At 37.9% G+C, this 15,907-nt stretch overlaps 1 protein-coding gene across 1 annotated transcript; it reads left to right on the top strand.

Annotated features, from left to right (window-relative positions):
* The first annotated feature begins 594 nt into the window (after positions 1-594).
* On the top strand, positions 595-2,000 carry LOC108029191 (serine protease inhibitor 42Dd-like). Its single transcript, XM_017101367.3, has 4 exons — positions 595-633; positions 683-1,524; positions 1,576-1,714; positions 1,772-2,000. The coding sequence occupies exons 1-4, from the start codon at positions 621-623 to the stop codon at positions 1,897-1,899; spliced, it is 1,122 nt and encodes a 373-aa protein (XP_016956856.1). The 5' UTR covers positions 595-620; the 3' UTR covers positions 1,900-2,000.
* The last annotated feature ends 13,907 nt before the right edge of the window (positions 2,001-15,907 follow it).

Raw genomic sequence — 15,907 nt, forward strand, 5'->3', positions numbered from 1 at the left:
CGGCTTCGGTGGGCAACGGGTAACAAATGTTGCCGCATTAAATAATGCCAGAAAGTATTTTTTAATTGAATTCCGCTCGCTGCGGTTTTTGCCGCCCTTAGTGCATTTATCACACCGGACAGCTATTGATATTGACGATGTTCTGGCCATTACGCTGTGGGCCACCACAATTAAGCCCATCAATTATTTAGACTGCGGGGGATAACCAATATCTTTCTAAGGTTAAAAGCTGAAGCTAAAATATTTTTGTATAGTTTCTATTATTTTAAACATGTTTATATTTATGATTATACCTTAAAAAACGTCTACAGAGAACTATACTATTTTCTTATGATAAATTGATGCAAGAGAAAAAGCTTTAACCGATAGCCTCGACTATCACATACCCATTACTCAGCTGCATTGGTTTTCATTCCATACATACTAATAATTTTAAAACAATACATTTTTAGGTATTTATAATTAAGTCCTTCTTATATCATTGTTAAGCTCTTTAATTAAGTAATCCGACTGAACCAATTAAATTATACAAGTCGATGGCAAATCTAATTCGATTAGCAAACAAAGTATATATAATCGCAAGGTTCGTCATTTCTTTTTAGCTTAAAGCCGCGGTCCAAATGAAGTTTCTCTGTAAGTAATAAAATAACTTCCTTCCAAAAACTTATTAAATTTTCCACAGTTATGGTATTATTAGCCACGTCAGTGAAAGGCCTATTCACTGATGATTTCTACAAGCATTTGGCCAAAGAGAATGCCAACAAGAATATTATTTCATCGCCACTTTCCGTCGATATTATCTTCAGTATGGTCTACATGTCAGCGGGGGGAAAGACAGCCCAGGAAATGAGAGACGTCTTGAAACTGCCCGCGGATAATAAGGAAGTGGCTCGTAAATATAAGGATCTTCTGACGAACCTAGAAGGTCGCGAGAAGATAGCCATTCTCGATCTGGCCAACCGCATATACGTAAACGAACGCTACACCATAAATCCGAAGTTTAAACAGGTGGTTAGAGATTCCTTTAAGGCTGAAGCGGAGGCTATCAGATTAAGTGATCCTGGTAAAGCTGCTTCGATCGTCAATAAGTGGGTGAACGATGCGACACGCAGACGGATCAAAACCATTGTTCGAAGCCAAGATATGAATTCAGATTTAACAATGGTTCTCTTGAACGCCATTTACTTTAAAGGCCAGTGGCAGCAGGAATTCAACCCCACATTTACCAAAGTCGCCGATTTTCGAACTGCTGACAACAAAGTTGTTCCTGTCCAGATGATGCGGCTGTCTGGCAAATTTAAGGCGGCTTTCAATCGCGAGCTTGGCGTCAAAATTATACAGCTGCCCTACCGGAACTCAAGCCTCTTCATGGTCATCTATTTGCCGGAAAAAGCTGATGGCTTACAAGAACTGGAGAGGAGAATCGCCGACTTGAAGCTTCCCCTTTCAGAGATTAAAGTGGATTTACGGCTGCCAAAGTTTAAAATCGAATTTTCCTCAGACCTCAAGAATATTCTCATGAAGGTGGGTATAACCTGAATTTTAAAAGGGCACCTTTATAGTTTACACCTATAGATGGGCATACGAGATGCTTTCACTAGTAGGGCCGATTTCGGAGGCCTAGTGACACCGTCGGCAGGCAAGATCAGCAAAGTCATACACAAGGCCTTCATTGAGGTCAACGAAGAGGGTGCCGAGGCAGCAGCTGTGACAGGTACTCTTGGTCTGCTTATGGGACAACTTTTCTTACAGCATATCTTCTAATTCGCAGATCTTGGAATATATCCGATCTTACGTAAAATCCCCCTATACATCAATGTGGATCATCCGTTTGCCTACGTCATTCGTGACAATGAGACAATTTACTTGCAGGGACATTTCGTAAACCCAAAAGAGTAAAGTTAGTAACAAGAGACTGAAGGAGTGCCTTCTCCGTTGTCCACTTTATAATAAATAAAAAGAAAGAACGGTATAGTCTAGCTACAGTGCCTCGACTATCAGATGCCTATTACTCAGCTTCAGGGAGCAAGAGGAGAATGGAAGTATATAGGCAGCAAAGCGATACTGTAAAGCGCCACCTACCCGCTATTTCAAGAAATGGGGCAATTTTCTTTAGGTCAATCGATAAGCGATGCTTAAACTCGGCGCAGGAATACAGGAATCTGCGTGGCGAGACCCACTGCTCTGGCTTTTATAGTTTCCGAGATCTAAGCGTTCATACGGACAGACGGACATGGCTAGATCGACTCGGCTAGTGATCGTGATCAAGAATATATATAATTTATAGTATCGGAAGGAAGCCTAACGGGTATAAAAAAGAAGGACGGTATAGTCTAGCTAATATCAGATGCCCCGACTATCAGATACCTCAGCTAAAAATAAAAGCCGTTGCCCCTCGATTTTTATTTAATTTTTGGTGTTTTTGTATACCACCACCATTTTTTATATTCCGCTGGGAAGACTTAGGATTTAAAAATCCTTGAAACTGTATTTTTCGGCAGTACTCTGTAGCCACCGTTAAAAACAGACCGGTTGGGTGTTACAGAATAAATCAAATTTTATTACCTAAGCGACAATTATTTTGACCGCGGAAATCAGAACGAGTGGCAAGCGAATGGCGCAGCTTTCGCTTTGTTTTACATAAATAAATTCAAAGCTACAAGTGACGCCCACGAGGACATCATGATTTATGCGCCACCAACGCGCCCATTTCAGGCATTCCAGCTTGCGACTGGGACAACGCTGCGTATGAGTTATTTTAATTACAATAATGGCTTGTCAATTACCAGACAGCCTGACACAGTGTCAGTTTTTGGTCGCTGCCACATCCATCTCCCCCAGCTCTAATTAATTACGCCCCGAAAATATCATTAATTTTGGCTAGAAACACAAGTACAAGAAAAGAAACAGGGGAATCGACTTAATTCAATTAATTACCGGCTATCGTTTGTTCTTTAATGTCACTATGCAGCTATGTAGCAATTTAAAATATTTTAATTAAGGCCTGCGTAAACTAATTAAAGGAATCCATGAAGCGCAGATATACAATAAGTGGGGGCTTAAGTGGGCGTGGCGCTGTGGAGGCGTGACAGGCGCACACGCAACCAGTTTTTAAGCCTTATTTGTTAACTTTAATGCTCGCAGCTTTCTGCGGACCAGAAAATGGCTAGTGAAGTGAGCTAAGGCCGCTGAGGGCGTGGCCGGAGGGGGATAATGTGGGTGGTGTGTGCACTGGAAAAAATAATTACCATTTTATAAAGAGCATAAGTAAGGATTATATTATCACTATAGACACTATAAATTGTATCATCGAATTATTTTATTATTTTTAAAAATATTTCTGAAATATTTTCTATTTATTAAAATATTTTTTATTTTGTTTTTATTTAAATAGGTTAATTTTTTATCTGTGTATGCATGCGTGGTTTGTTTGTTGTGCGCGGCAAATGAAGTGCGCTTGGTCCTGTGCACAAAAGGCAAAGGCAGGCATAATTTCCAGATACTCTGTGGAAAGGGGGGTGTGGGATTATATCCTCGTATGTAGTGGAAAAGGGTGTTGGGGGTTTTTGGGGCGAAAGAGTGGGCGTGGTGCCCCGACACAAGAAGGTAAAAGGTAATAAAAGCACGGCTTTCCTTACCTGACATGCGATATTCAATTAGATTGGTACATATTTTTTATTTAAAATTACAAATTATCAATAAAAATATTTAATTATAAACTCGCTTGGGTGAAATCATTACACACTCTAATTTCCCCTTTTAAATTCGAATTCAATCTTTTTAAAATGAAAATCACGTTTCGTATTCCCCACTCAAGGTGACGATGTCAACTTTATTAGGCATAAGCCACATGAGACCCCTTCTCAAGCCCCCTCACTTCGGGAAATACCTCCCCAATCAATCTGACAGCTGCTTAAAGTTTTCCCAAGCTTTTTGTGCATCCCCCCGCTGAACACACAAATTTTATTTAATGTTTGCTTTTGCCTGGCAAACGCACAGGATGGGGTGCGTGTGTGGCTTTGTTTATTTTTACTGTCAGTTGTCAATTATTTTTATTGGCAGGTATTATTTTGTGTACACATTTGTATGCAAATTGTCAAGCACACGCAAGTGGAAGGAGTCGCAAGGGGGCTGAGGAGCGGCGGCTTATGGCATTTATAAATTGCGGCAGCAGAGTTATGTGTGTGTGCGTGGTGTCCTGAATGCGAGAGTGTGTGGGTGCGAGTGCTGTTGTGTGTGTGTTTTGTGGGAGCGTCTAAACTTGCATGTCATTGCCGCTTAATTTGTTTGCTCGGTTTCTGTTTGTCGTGCGCCGCTGCTGTTGGCACACAGATTTTGCGGCGAGCAAACTAGTGGGAGGGTGCGGCAAATAAAAACTTTATGATTTAATCCTGTAGGGGAAACGTGTGTTGCACTTAGATTGCGATGGATAGATTGGTTATCGCTGGACTAGGCACAAAAACAGATATCTACTCAATGTTTAAATCTCCCATAAAAATGCTACAAGCGACTAAGGCGAAATACCTAGGCCTCACACTGGACAAACGCCTAACCTTCCGAGAACATATTGCCAGAGTCGTCAAAATGTGCAACCTAAAGCGGAACCAATTATTCTGGATGCTAAACAAGAAAAGCAAACTATCTCTAAGATGCAAGCGGCACATTTATCAACAAATCATCGCACCAACTTGGAGATATGGAATCCAAATTTGGGGAGTGGCGGCTGCGTCCCACCGAAAACGTTTCCAAACCGTCCAGAACAAAACATTAAGACAAATCACTGGCTGTGAGTGGTTCGTTAGCGGCCAAACGCTTCACAATGACCTAAACCTGAGTCTTGTTGAAGACCAAATATCGTTCTTCTCAAGCAGGTACAACGACCGTCTAACTGCCCACCGTAATCGTCTAGCCCGGAGATTACAGGGGGCTATCCCAGTTCGCAGGCTCAAAAGAAGACATTTTGGGCTGCTCCTAAGAGACTAATATGAATATATTATTTACTTGAAACTAGTCGTAATTTGATCTACTCCTATATACCAAGTTGAAAACTAATTATAATTTATAATTAAGAGATTATTTACTTAAGAAAACATTTAGGTTAAAGGCTTTAATTAGATCTGTTCCTGGATTATATTAAATAAAGATGTTAATTAAAATAAAAAAAAAAAAAAACATATAATCTTGGAAATAACATTTGTTAATTAGTTCTGAATTTCAAATCGGACGACTATATCATATAGCTGTCATAGGAACGATCGGAAAATTTGTGGGAAAATAATATGAAACAAATTATAGCTTTGTGGCTTTTTGACATATCATCTTTTAATATTGGGAATACAACTTTTTATATTATTAAGAATTTCGAATTCAATTTAATAAAAATCGGACTACTGTAACATATAGATGTAAAAGAAATGGTCTGAAAAAATGAATGAAATATTTTTTTTTTTTTAATATCGTTGAAGTCAGAAACAATCCTTAAAAATTTTACATGGTGTTACGAAAGTTGGTTATTTCTTATAACTGCAAGGGTATACAAAATTCGGCTCGCCGAAATTAACTTCCTTTCTGTTTTTTTTTTAGAAAAAGTTTTATTTGACGCGCAAGTTGGTTTGCAATGATTAGCACACGCCAATGCTCTGCCGTCATTGGTTTTTCTCTCGTGAGGTTAGTGGACGTTGGAGTGGGCTTGACATTTTTTTTTGTTTTACAATCTATAGGTATTGATATAACCATTACAATCTGTTAAAAATATTATTCTATCATCTGAGTTATCGATTGACCTAATAAAAAAGTTTTGCACGCCCACAAACCCCACCCCCTCAGAGCTAGGCAATTAATCAGGCATTTGTACATGAGTGTATGTGTAAATAGTTGCAGGCCGAGCTGCGCCGCAAAGCAAAGAGCGGTGCCGTCGCTAAGTAATTATTGAATTATTAACAATTTAAAGGATTTCTCTATTTCGTCACCTCCTCTATCTCTCTAATACTTCTCAATACCAATGTTAATAATCTAATTCCAATTTGGTTAATGTTAGCTTAAAATTTAAAAAAACAATGATTGGGGGAGATCAAATTCCTGGACTTACGAGCATTCGATAGTCAGCTATCAGATTTGTTCTTATTGATAGCTGGAAAAAACACGATTTATAAGAACTCAGACCTTTCTTTAAAAAGTTATTACATGATAATACTAAGTGTTTATACCCGTTACTCTTAGAGTAATGGGGTGTACAACACTTGTCAAAGCGTATGTAACAGGTAGATGGAAACGTTTCCGACCCCATAATGTAGTCTTGATCACGATTACTAGCCGAGTCGATCTAGCCAAATCAATCTGTCTGTCCGTATGAACGCTAAGTTTTCGGAAACTAAAAAAGCTAGAAAATTGATATTTGGCGTATAGTGTAGTATGCACACATATAAAATATATGTATTGTCCACCCACTGTACCAAGAGTACTAAAAGGGTCACGTACACTTCGAGCTCGGAGCGGCAACAACAGCTGATCCGAAAACATCAATACGTTGAACAAAAATTAAATAAGGAATGAGAACAATGAAAACGATGACCATATCTTCTTCATTGGCGGAGCGGGATTATTATTACATGGCGACCGTGATAGGACTCAGGATGTAAACTTGAAGAACATCGAGGACATCGAAGGACCGCAAGAGAAAAAACCAGAAGAAGAACGGAAACACAAAAATTATAGCAGCAGAAAACGAAAAATAAAAATTGCAGTGAGTAGAGTGTGATGTGTACTAAACGCAGTGGTGTGGTAAAAAGAAGGGCTGAATTACTGAAGCTACTAAATAGCGGAAGTAAATTAGATTGGAATTGCGAGTACACCTGTGCAGCTAGCACCGGTGTCCCAACATAGAAGAGCATCGAGGAAGTCCAGCCTGTGCAGCCAGCACCGGCCACGTCTTGCCAATCAAGCGAGACCAAGGAGAAGTGAACCGACAGCGCTTCATGGAGCTCATATTTTTTTTAACCATGCACTGCGTTGCATAATTTTTTTTATTGCACTGTGATGCATATTTTTTTATATTATATAAAAACTAATGTAAAATTGATCGACAATAAAGTTGCCCAATTAGCGTGTGGCCTGAAAACCATACAAAAACTAAGAAGGTTTTTTCATTGTTAAACAAAATTTTTTTTCTCACAATACCTACGGCTCAATAAGGCAAAGCTTTAATTACATGAGTCAAACTAAATGACAAATAAATTATAAATTAAATTACACTTTAAGCATAAAAGATCCTATAACAGCTCATAGAAAAACACGAAAAATGGGTTTAGTAGACGTAAAAGAAGTGGACTCCACAGCAAACGTTATAAATAAAATCGAGTCCAAAACAATAAATACAGATCTAACGAACATTTTATTATTAATTTTTTCCTTCATTATGAGCGCATTTATTTTGTATAAGACATATATCCTTCATAATAAATGTATATCAAAGAGAGCCATAAATAAAAGCCAGGCTAATGATCTGACAAAATATAAAATATACAAAGCGCAAACAATATTTATAAAAAAATAAAAGAAGAAATAATAAAAACCCACAAGCCATCTAACATAAATATGTAGAGCCATATGTTGAATATAGATGTTATTTTATCCAATATACAATGAAAATAAATAAATGAATAAATATATATACATTAAATATGATTACTACAGAGTGTATTAGAATCACTCTTGATAAGGAACCGGACTTTCAGAACAGGATATTATCAATAATCGAAAAAGGAGCTGAGCCTCTACTAATCAATGAAATCGAATATGAATACATGAATAGGTACAACTTAGGCTTTTCCCCCTTTATACATTGCTCAAGTACCCAGAAGGCGATAGTATTTAGCACCGTCCCGACTCTAAAAATTAAATCAGTTATTAACAATAACAAGATACTTGGAAGACATCTTTCATTGATGGTTTCAAGAATATAGAAAATAATCCTTTGAATAATGGAATGGGACGAATTATTTAAAGAACCAAATAATATAAAAATTGATTTTGACAGATCTTATAAGTCATTATCGAGACCCCGTCTAGCACAGCAAAACACTGTAAACAAGCTTGCCGAAAAATTAGTAAGCCGGTTCAATACAGCGCGGATACTTATACACGATAAGGGAGACAGGCTAAACAAAGCCCATTGGTCTTGGTATGAAAATATTTAAACAAATTACTGGATAACCCAATAGCTATAAAGCAAAGCTTTGAAACGCTTTGCAGTTGGTTAACCTTACGAAAGGTACTTTCGAGGTTTTGGCTGTAGTCATCCAATCCAAAATATGTGGATCGACATTATACAGAGTCCAAATCGAAATAACACGCTGACAAATTCAGTACCAAGGAAGCCATCACCACAATGGTCAAAAATTGTGAGCATGGCCGCCTCAAAACAATATTGGAAGCAGGCACTTTTGCAACCATGAATGAAGCCGTCGCCAAGTACATACAAAGTAGTTCTGAAATGACAGGCAATGCCAATTCCATATTTTACACCCAACGTGGAAATAATTATCGCCGCAATAATTATAAAAACAATTATCGCGGTAGAGGTAATAATCGAGGTAATTATAACAATACCAGATATTATCAGAATAACGGATTTAATCAAAACAATGGTTATAACAGAAATAACGATAACCAAAATAACAATTATTACAGAAACAACAATCGTGGTGGAAACAACCGCGGCGGAAAAAGCCGTGGGGAACACTACAACGGTAATGGTAGTAATAACAACAACCACAATACCAACGTTAGGGTAGCCCAAACGAAATCGGGAAACTCCCAAACACCTTTAGATACACGACAATAAACAACATCAAAATTCACACTTTAAATCTCACTCAAAATACATTCGTCACTTTCATGAACGTAACAACAGGAAAAAAAATTGGTTTTTCACTAGATACAGGTGCGGAAATATCCATATTGAAGGAAAATACCGATACCGATAACATTCAAGATAATCATATCATAAACATACAGGGTATAAGTCTTGAAGTTACCAAATCAAAAGGCTTAACTTCTAATGAAATTCAAACTTCTAAGTACATAATTCCACATGATTTCCCTGACTTAATGTCAGGCTTTCATCAAATTGAACTGGAAAAAAGTTCACGGGATATAACATCCTTTTTAACAAACAATGGGTCGTATCGCTTCACGCCATTACCATTCGGTTTAAAACAGCGCCAAACTCTTTTCAGAGAATGATGACTATAGCTTTCTCTGGATTAGAACCTTCGCAAGCATTTAGTCATCATTAGTAATAGTCATTGGTTTTTCCGAAAAACATATGCTCAAGAACTTAACTGATGTTTTCGAGAAATGTAGGCAACACATCCTAAAGTTACACCCTGAAAAATGTTCATTTTTCATGCATGAAGTCACATTCTAAGGACAAAAATGCACAGACGAATGACGACAAAAAAAGACGTCATTCAAAATTATCCAGTCCCACATGATGCGGACAGCGCTAGAAGATTCATTGCATTTTGCAATTATTACAGACGCTTTATAAAGAATTTTGTTGAATTCTCCCGTCACTTAACAAGATTATGTAAGAAAGATATAAAATTCGAATGTACAGTGAAAAAAATTGACAGTTAGAATTAAATTTAATAAAATTACTACCGTTTGTCAGAGATTTATAAGCATGCCTTAAAGTATGCAAAATAATATTGTAGGATCAAAAGACAGCTACATGCCGATGCTGTTTATTTTTATGCATACTTTTAGGCTATTTAAAAAGTAATTTTAAACGGAATTGCTTATATCTTCAGGAAAATCTATATATTTAGTATCTTTGCGACACCTTTATCAGGTAATTAATATGAATATATCTAGTTTGGATGTATGTACAAATATTATTATAAAAAGTAAAATAAAATTGTTTAAGTGCATTGAGTTTGGAGGAGGTGGAAAACGAAGGAAGCATAGAAAAGAGAACTTTGCAAAATTGTCCGGCAAGGCAAAGTTGTCAAGGGTTGATGTCCTCGCACGCACACACGTGCCGGAGCACACATGCACCCGCACACATACTCCTACAATTGCCAGAAGGTGTTCGATTTTCTTGTTAGCGGCAGGTTTTTCAAATTGCCAAGCGACAATATCCATCTATAGTGGGTGGAAAGTGGCAGCAGGAAGTGGAAGTTAGGAAGTAAAATGGCGCAGACGGAGTCTGATGAATGGAGGGCGGACTGCCGGGAGAATGGGCCCCTTCAGGCACCTTGGGCCTCATAACGAACCAATTGAGTGCAATTTCAGAATATTATTACGTATACGTAGTGTGTGCCTCTGTGCGCCTTGTGGTTTGCGGGAATAGTTGACAACTTTATGGTCGCTTGACTCGCCTAATGAGTTTTCCAGCAAATTTTAATTGAATTGCGGTGCCGGCGGAGTAGGGATACAGTATGTGGAAAGGTATTGAATTTGGTTTGAATTTAAAACTTGCTTGTAAAATTGCATGCCAGGTAAAGGATTGTAAGATCAATAGCTATAATCTTATCAAAACATATTCCAATTTTTGGTAGAGGATAAAACAACGACTCTTAAATGGTAATGGGTAAAGGATACGTCTTTAAAGATTTATTGACAATCAGTTTTCAAATATTAAATTCAATTATGATTGGAAAAATTGGTATCCCAGTTTACCACATTATATAATTAGTTTTTCAGGATAGAGATTAATAATTAATTGGTTATTTGACCTAGCTGTGCCTTGAATGAGCTGGTCTCCCACTTTTTTTTTTAACTTTTAATAAATGATGTATAAAGTTTAGCATATATTTAATATATTATGAATAATTTTGGAATAGTTTATTATTTCTCTCCATTTTTTTGAAAATCCCGATTGAATTTGGGACGGCAACATTTCATCTTCGGTTTAAGGCGCTGCACGTTTGCAGCTGATATTGAAAGGCATTAGCCCGGCTTTAACGAGATGTCCTTCTTGGCTTTCCTCTTCCGTTGTCATTTTGTGGCATACCTTGCGGCGCCAGCAGGAAAATGCTTTGCGGTCTGGAAACGCGGTTCCTGGCTGCTCCTGCCGTTGACATTGCTGACGTGCCTGGAGCTGTGAGCCTGGGAGCCGAGGAGCTGTGGAGCTGCGAGCGGTAAATAAACAAATAAATGTTTAGCCGGGGAGACCAGCGCCTGTCTGCCCGCCTGTGTTTACACGCCGCTGCATTAATGCGACAGGATATGGAGGATGCTGTCCTCCAGGATCTGATTTGGAATGCAAAGGAGAAAGCGAAGGCACAAAAACTTTTGCAGTCATAACTTGTTGAGCATTGGGCCACGCTGATTTCAATTTAGATAGGGTTTGGTGGTTCCAAACTTTGAGCACGGCCTATAGTTTAAGATATTAACAGCACATTTAAGTAAAATGGAAAATGGTTTTCAATGTTTTTAAAGAAATTGGATTTTATTTATTTGAATAAAGTTGAACATTGATTTGCTCACATTGGTATTTTTATTAAAATTTAAAAAAGTATAACTTTGAATCACTGGCATTGGTCTTTTTCTGTTAAAAAATTTTTATTGGCAGGATGTCTACACAGTAAAATATTCAGTCGTAAAATTGCCAGCTTATTGCTCATTTAATATAATATTTAAAAATGCTTAAAATCAAATTATTATTAATTGTAATGCCCATTACTAGCCCAAAGGTATTTAATTAAAACAAACATCTTAGTTTCTAATTGAATTGAATTTTAACTGCCCGATGTTATAAAACCTCATTATTTAAATTACCAAACTTAAATTAAATCGGTTCAATCAGTGCCAAATCAACAATTTGAAACGTTCGAAGTGTTTAAGCATAAATATTTAAATGAATCTGAATTCGCAGTACTTCTGATTTCCAGCTGCGCTAATTCCCACACAAAAATTAATTTAATTACGCAATTTCCATGCCATTTATTGATAGAATGTGCATTTATATTATGAATTCATTTGTGTGTTCATATCGATTGGCCCCGTTTAATTTGTAATAATTTCTGTTTGACTAGGTGAAAATCAATAAACATAAAATCGCGTTTATTAAAAGTGAAAAATGTCTACTTCCATTCGACACTATTCATAATTTCAATTATTTTTACGCACTTGCGGTGGTTGTTGGTGGGTTCTCGAATTTGACTGCATAATGAAAATGATTTGTGGCCCAGATTCGGTGTTTGTCCGCGTTTATGGCCCAGAACTCTATGTTGGCCACACTCCAGCGGCCATTTGCATAATAAATGGCAAGTCGCTATGAAATAAATTACAAAAAGTCCCAGGGGCGTGGGGAGATTCGTATGAAAAGCCGGCTAGAATAAACCAGATCAGGTAACCGCAAATTACGTATACGACACGTGCGACCGAAAAAGGGAGGGAAAGCCAAACTAAAACCAGGGAAAAACAGACAACAGATTAGCCAACACAGAAATGACAATTCATGCTGGCTGTGTGGAGCTGTTGACTCGGTTTTCATTTGCGATTACAGCTCCGCACAGGAAAGCTCACTTGAAAAGTCATTAAAAAATATGACAAATTATATGCGGAGCTGGTCGGCAGCGGGGGCAACTTTGTTGGGTGGCAATAAACTAAAGTTAGCAGCTTAACAAAACAATAAATGAAGTTGGCAAATGCGATTGTTGTGCCTCAAACGGAAAGTGCAAAAAAATGGTAAGGAAGGACAGTCAGACTGTCAGACAAAAGGCGAGCGGAAAACTTTTCCCTCGGGAAAACAGAAAAGTTCGGAGACAGCGAGAGGTGGCTGCAAATTTGCTCCTCAAATTGCTTTCACGCTCCTTGTATTTAAGTTTCAAGTTGCCTCTGTGTGCGGGTTTTCCTTTCCCATTTCTATTTCGCTTTTCCTATTGACTTTTCGCATTGTGCAAAACAATTTGTGTTGCCTAGTTTTCGGGGTAATTAGTGGGCGAGTGGGCGCAACAGGTGTTCCCCGGGTTCATTGCGAATTCACTGCACAGTCGCCTGGTTCAAGACAAAAACGCCAACGCATATGGCGGAGCAAGGAAAGCGGGGGAAAACTCTGATTTCCCTAACAATTGTGGGCCATCAAGGTTGTGCCAGAGCTGCATACGTATTCATGTCAGGCAGCAGGGCTCATAGAAATGCATGGAAAAGTCAAATCATTTCGCTGGTGGCAGTGAAAGCTTTAAAAGTTAAGGAAAAACAATCTTGGCAGGATAATAGGGAGGATATTTGAAACACAGGTTAAAGATAACACGAAACTAGGGCTTTTTTTAATTTATTAATAGATACCTAAAATAAACACCGCTAGGGGGCGCGTTGCAATCATGGAAAACAACATTTTGCTGCTTGTATATCTCCATCTCTCTTGCTCCTGCTCCTGCTGATTTGTTTACATTTTTATAATAGTATCATTCTTTCAAAGAGGAAATAAAATTACTACATAAATACTATCTATTAAAGCAAAGCAGCCATCATCTTTAGTTACAGATTGACTAGCTTACCATTTCGATTAGGACGCAATTCCAACTTTGTCCCCGCCAATAATATCTGAATATTGTATCTTTATCTGCGACACTCGCACCCGTTCTCCGCAGATCTCCGTCGCATTGGCCGCAAAATCAAGCGACTGGCACAAGGAAGCGAAACTTTCCCAGCTACAAATTGCCATACTCTGGGCTCTGGCTTATGGCCAAGCTGGGAGAACCATGGGCGGAGGCTGGGCTGGGCAAAACTGGATGGAAAAGCGATGGCCAAAAGTCGTGCTGCCATTCCATGTGGCATTTTACTGGCCATTGCCAAGCAATTTATGCAATGTTTGCTTGGCGAGCACGAATTGCAGCATTGAGATTTGCAGTTCGATTCGGTGTTCGAGCAGCTGCAACTGCAGCTCCAGTTGCTAAAAATTGGCCAAAATGCAAATGCTAAACGGTAATTAAAGGCCAGATGGAGCAACTAAGCGAATCCATTGCGGTGTAATAATTTCTCAATTAAATTTTACGGGCCTCGCCGGCTAGGAGCACCCGAAATAGGCCAATTTATTGATAGTAATTGGAAAATTATGCACAAAGGCGTGCTAAATGGCCGGGCCCTGCAACCTGCCGTCGATGGTGTAATGTGAGCCACATGTGAATCGTCGTTACGTTACGGATACCCAGATATCCAGATACCCAGATACTCATGTGCAGCCAGTTACCCAGGGCAGCAGCTCATTTTTAGCCGGAAATGAACTAGAAATGTAGCCGAAAAGCAGCCGCCACTGGCAGAGCGACTGCTGTGGTAAATCGGAAAATAGTTGCCTAGTGCCGGCCGTTGGAAAACCCGCAGAAGGCCCACCACACCGAAGGACCCACGCCCACCGAAGAGCACTGGGGGAGGGGCAAAGTGAAATTAAATTAAATTTCCGCTTAACCCATTTCTTCCAGGGGCTGCTTTTTGAGACAGCTTTTGGCAATTGGAGTAAACGATATGGAAATTATGGGAAACTATGTGAGCCTTATATTATAAAAATGTTTGTTGAACTTATTGGAATAAAATATAAAAGATGGAATAATTATATAAAAATAAAGTTATTTTTATTTAAGCTACATTTACTTTAAAGGTTTTCTTAAAAATTTAGAAAAAGTGCACTCAGTCTTAAAATATGGATTAAAGTCTCATATACTAAAAGGCTTTCTTAATTATAAAAATTGCACTCATTATTGTATAATTATTTTTAAATATATTTTATATATTAAACATATTTATGTTGTATAAAATAAATACAAAACTTTGCATTACATACGATTTTTTTAGATAAATATAAAAGTAAAGAATAATCATCAATAGTAGGTTAATTAAAGCCAAAGCAAGACCATTAAGATTTGCCCCGCTTATTAAACATTAATGCCGCCAAATAGCCACCGCATTCATATTTAATTATGGAGGGCTAAAACGTATTTGTGAAGGGAATTTTTTGTAATTTTTTCCCCGAACCACTGGTGTGGTTCTTTCGCTTCGCCCCCAAAAAGTCGTGAGAGCGTGACAATCGTAATGAAAAACTGATGTCAGAACAAACACACACTCGTGGGGGGGCTGAAATCGGGAGCTGGAATGAAATAGTGTCGAGTTTTTGCCAGCCTTGTGTTTTATGCAAATTCTTTTCGCTCACCTCAGCTCAACGGAGTTTGCTGTTTGGGCAGGTGGAAAAGGGGGCGTTCGGGGGCTGTGGGCGAGGGGCGTGGTCGGGGGTGGGGCTTAGCAAAGAACACACAGCTTTGAAGTGCAGAATAAATAAAATGAATGAGCTGCCGAGTGTTGTGAGTGCATAATGTAGTAAGCGGCAGACGAAGCAGCGAAGGTTGGGGGACACATTTTAAATGGTCTTTAAGTGTCAACGCGCTTCAACTTGAAGGTATATATGTCCACCTATGGTGGGGAAAACTAATATGTAGGGCTTTAAGTATAATAGCTTTCTTAAAAAAACTCTGAAACTATTAGTTAATTTAAGATCCAGTAGGTACTTAGTAACAATTTATGCCATTCTTTTAAACCAACCACTGACCTTCTACAAATTAACAATTTTAAAAACAATTTTGAGGCTTAAAATATATATTCAAATAATAAAAAAGTAATTAATTAAACCAATTTTTATAGGTATGACTTTACAATAAATTTAAGAGCACTTTCATCTTGATATTAAGTACGTTTCTTCTCGAATAAGTAAGAAAAAAGTATATAAAAAAGTAGTTGATAAAACAAATTTCTAAAGAACATAAATATATATGTATTATAGGTATGATTTTGCAGCTCATTTTTCTTGATATTAAGTAGGTTTCTTCTTGACGAAATGAGTTTATTATATAGTACATTTTTACTTTTATCAGTTTACATTTTTTCATGAGTTGAAAAAGAATTCATATAA

The sequence above is a fragment of the Drosophila biarmipes genome, chromosome 2L (genome assembly GCF_025231255.1).
Source record: "Drosophila biarmipes strain raj3 chromosome 2L, RU_DBia_V1.1, whole genome shotgun sequence".
NCBI lineage: Eukaryota > Metazoa > Arthropoda > Insecta > Diptera > Drosophilidae > Drosophila > Drosophila biarmipes.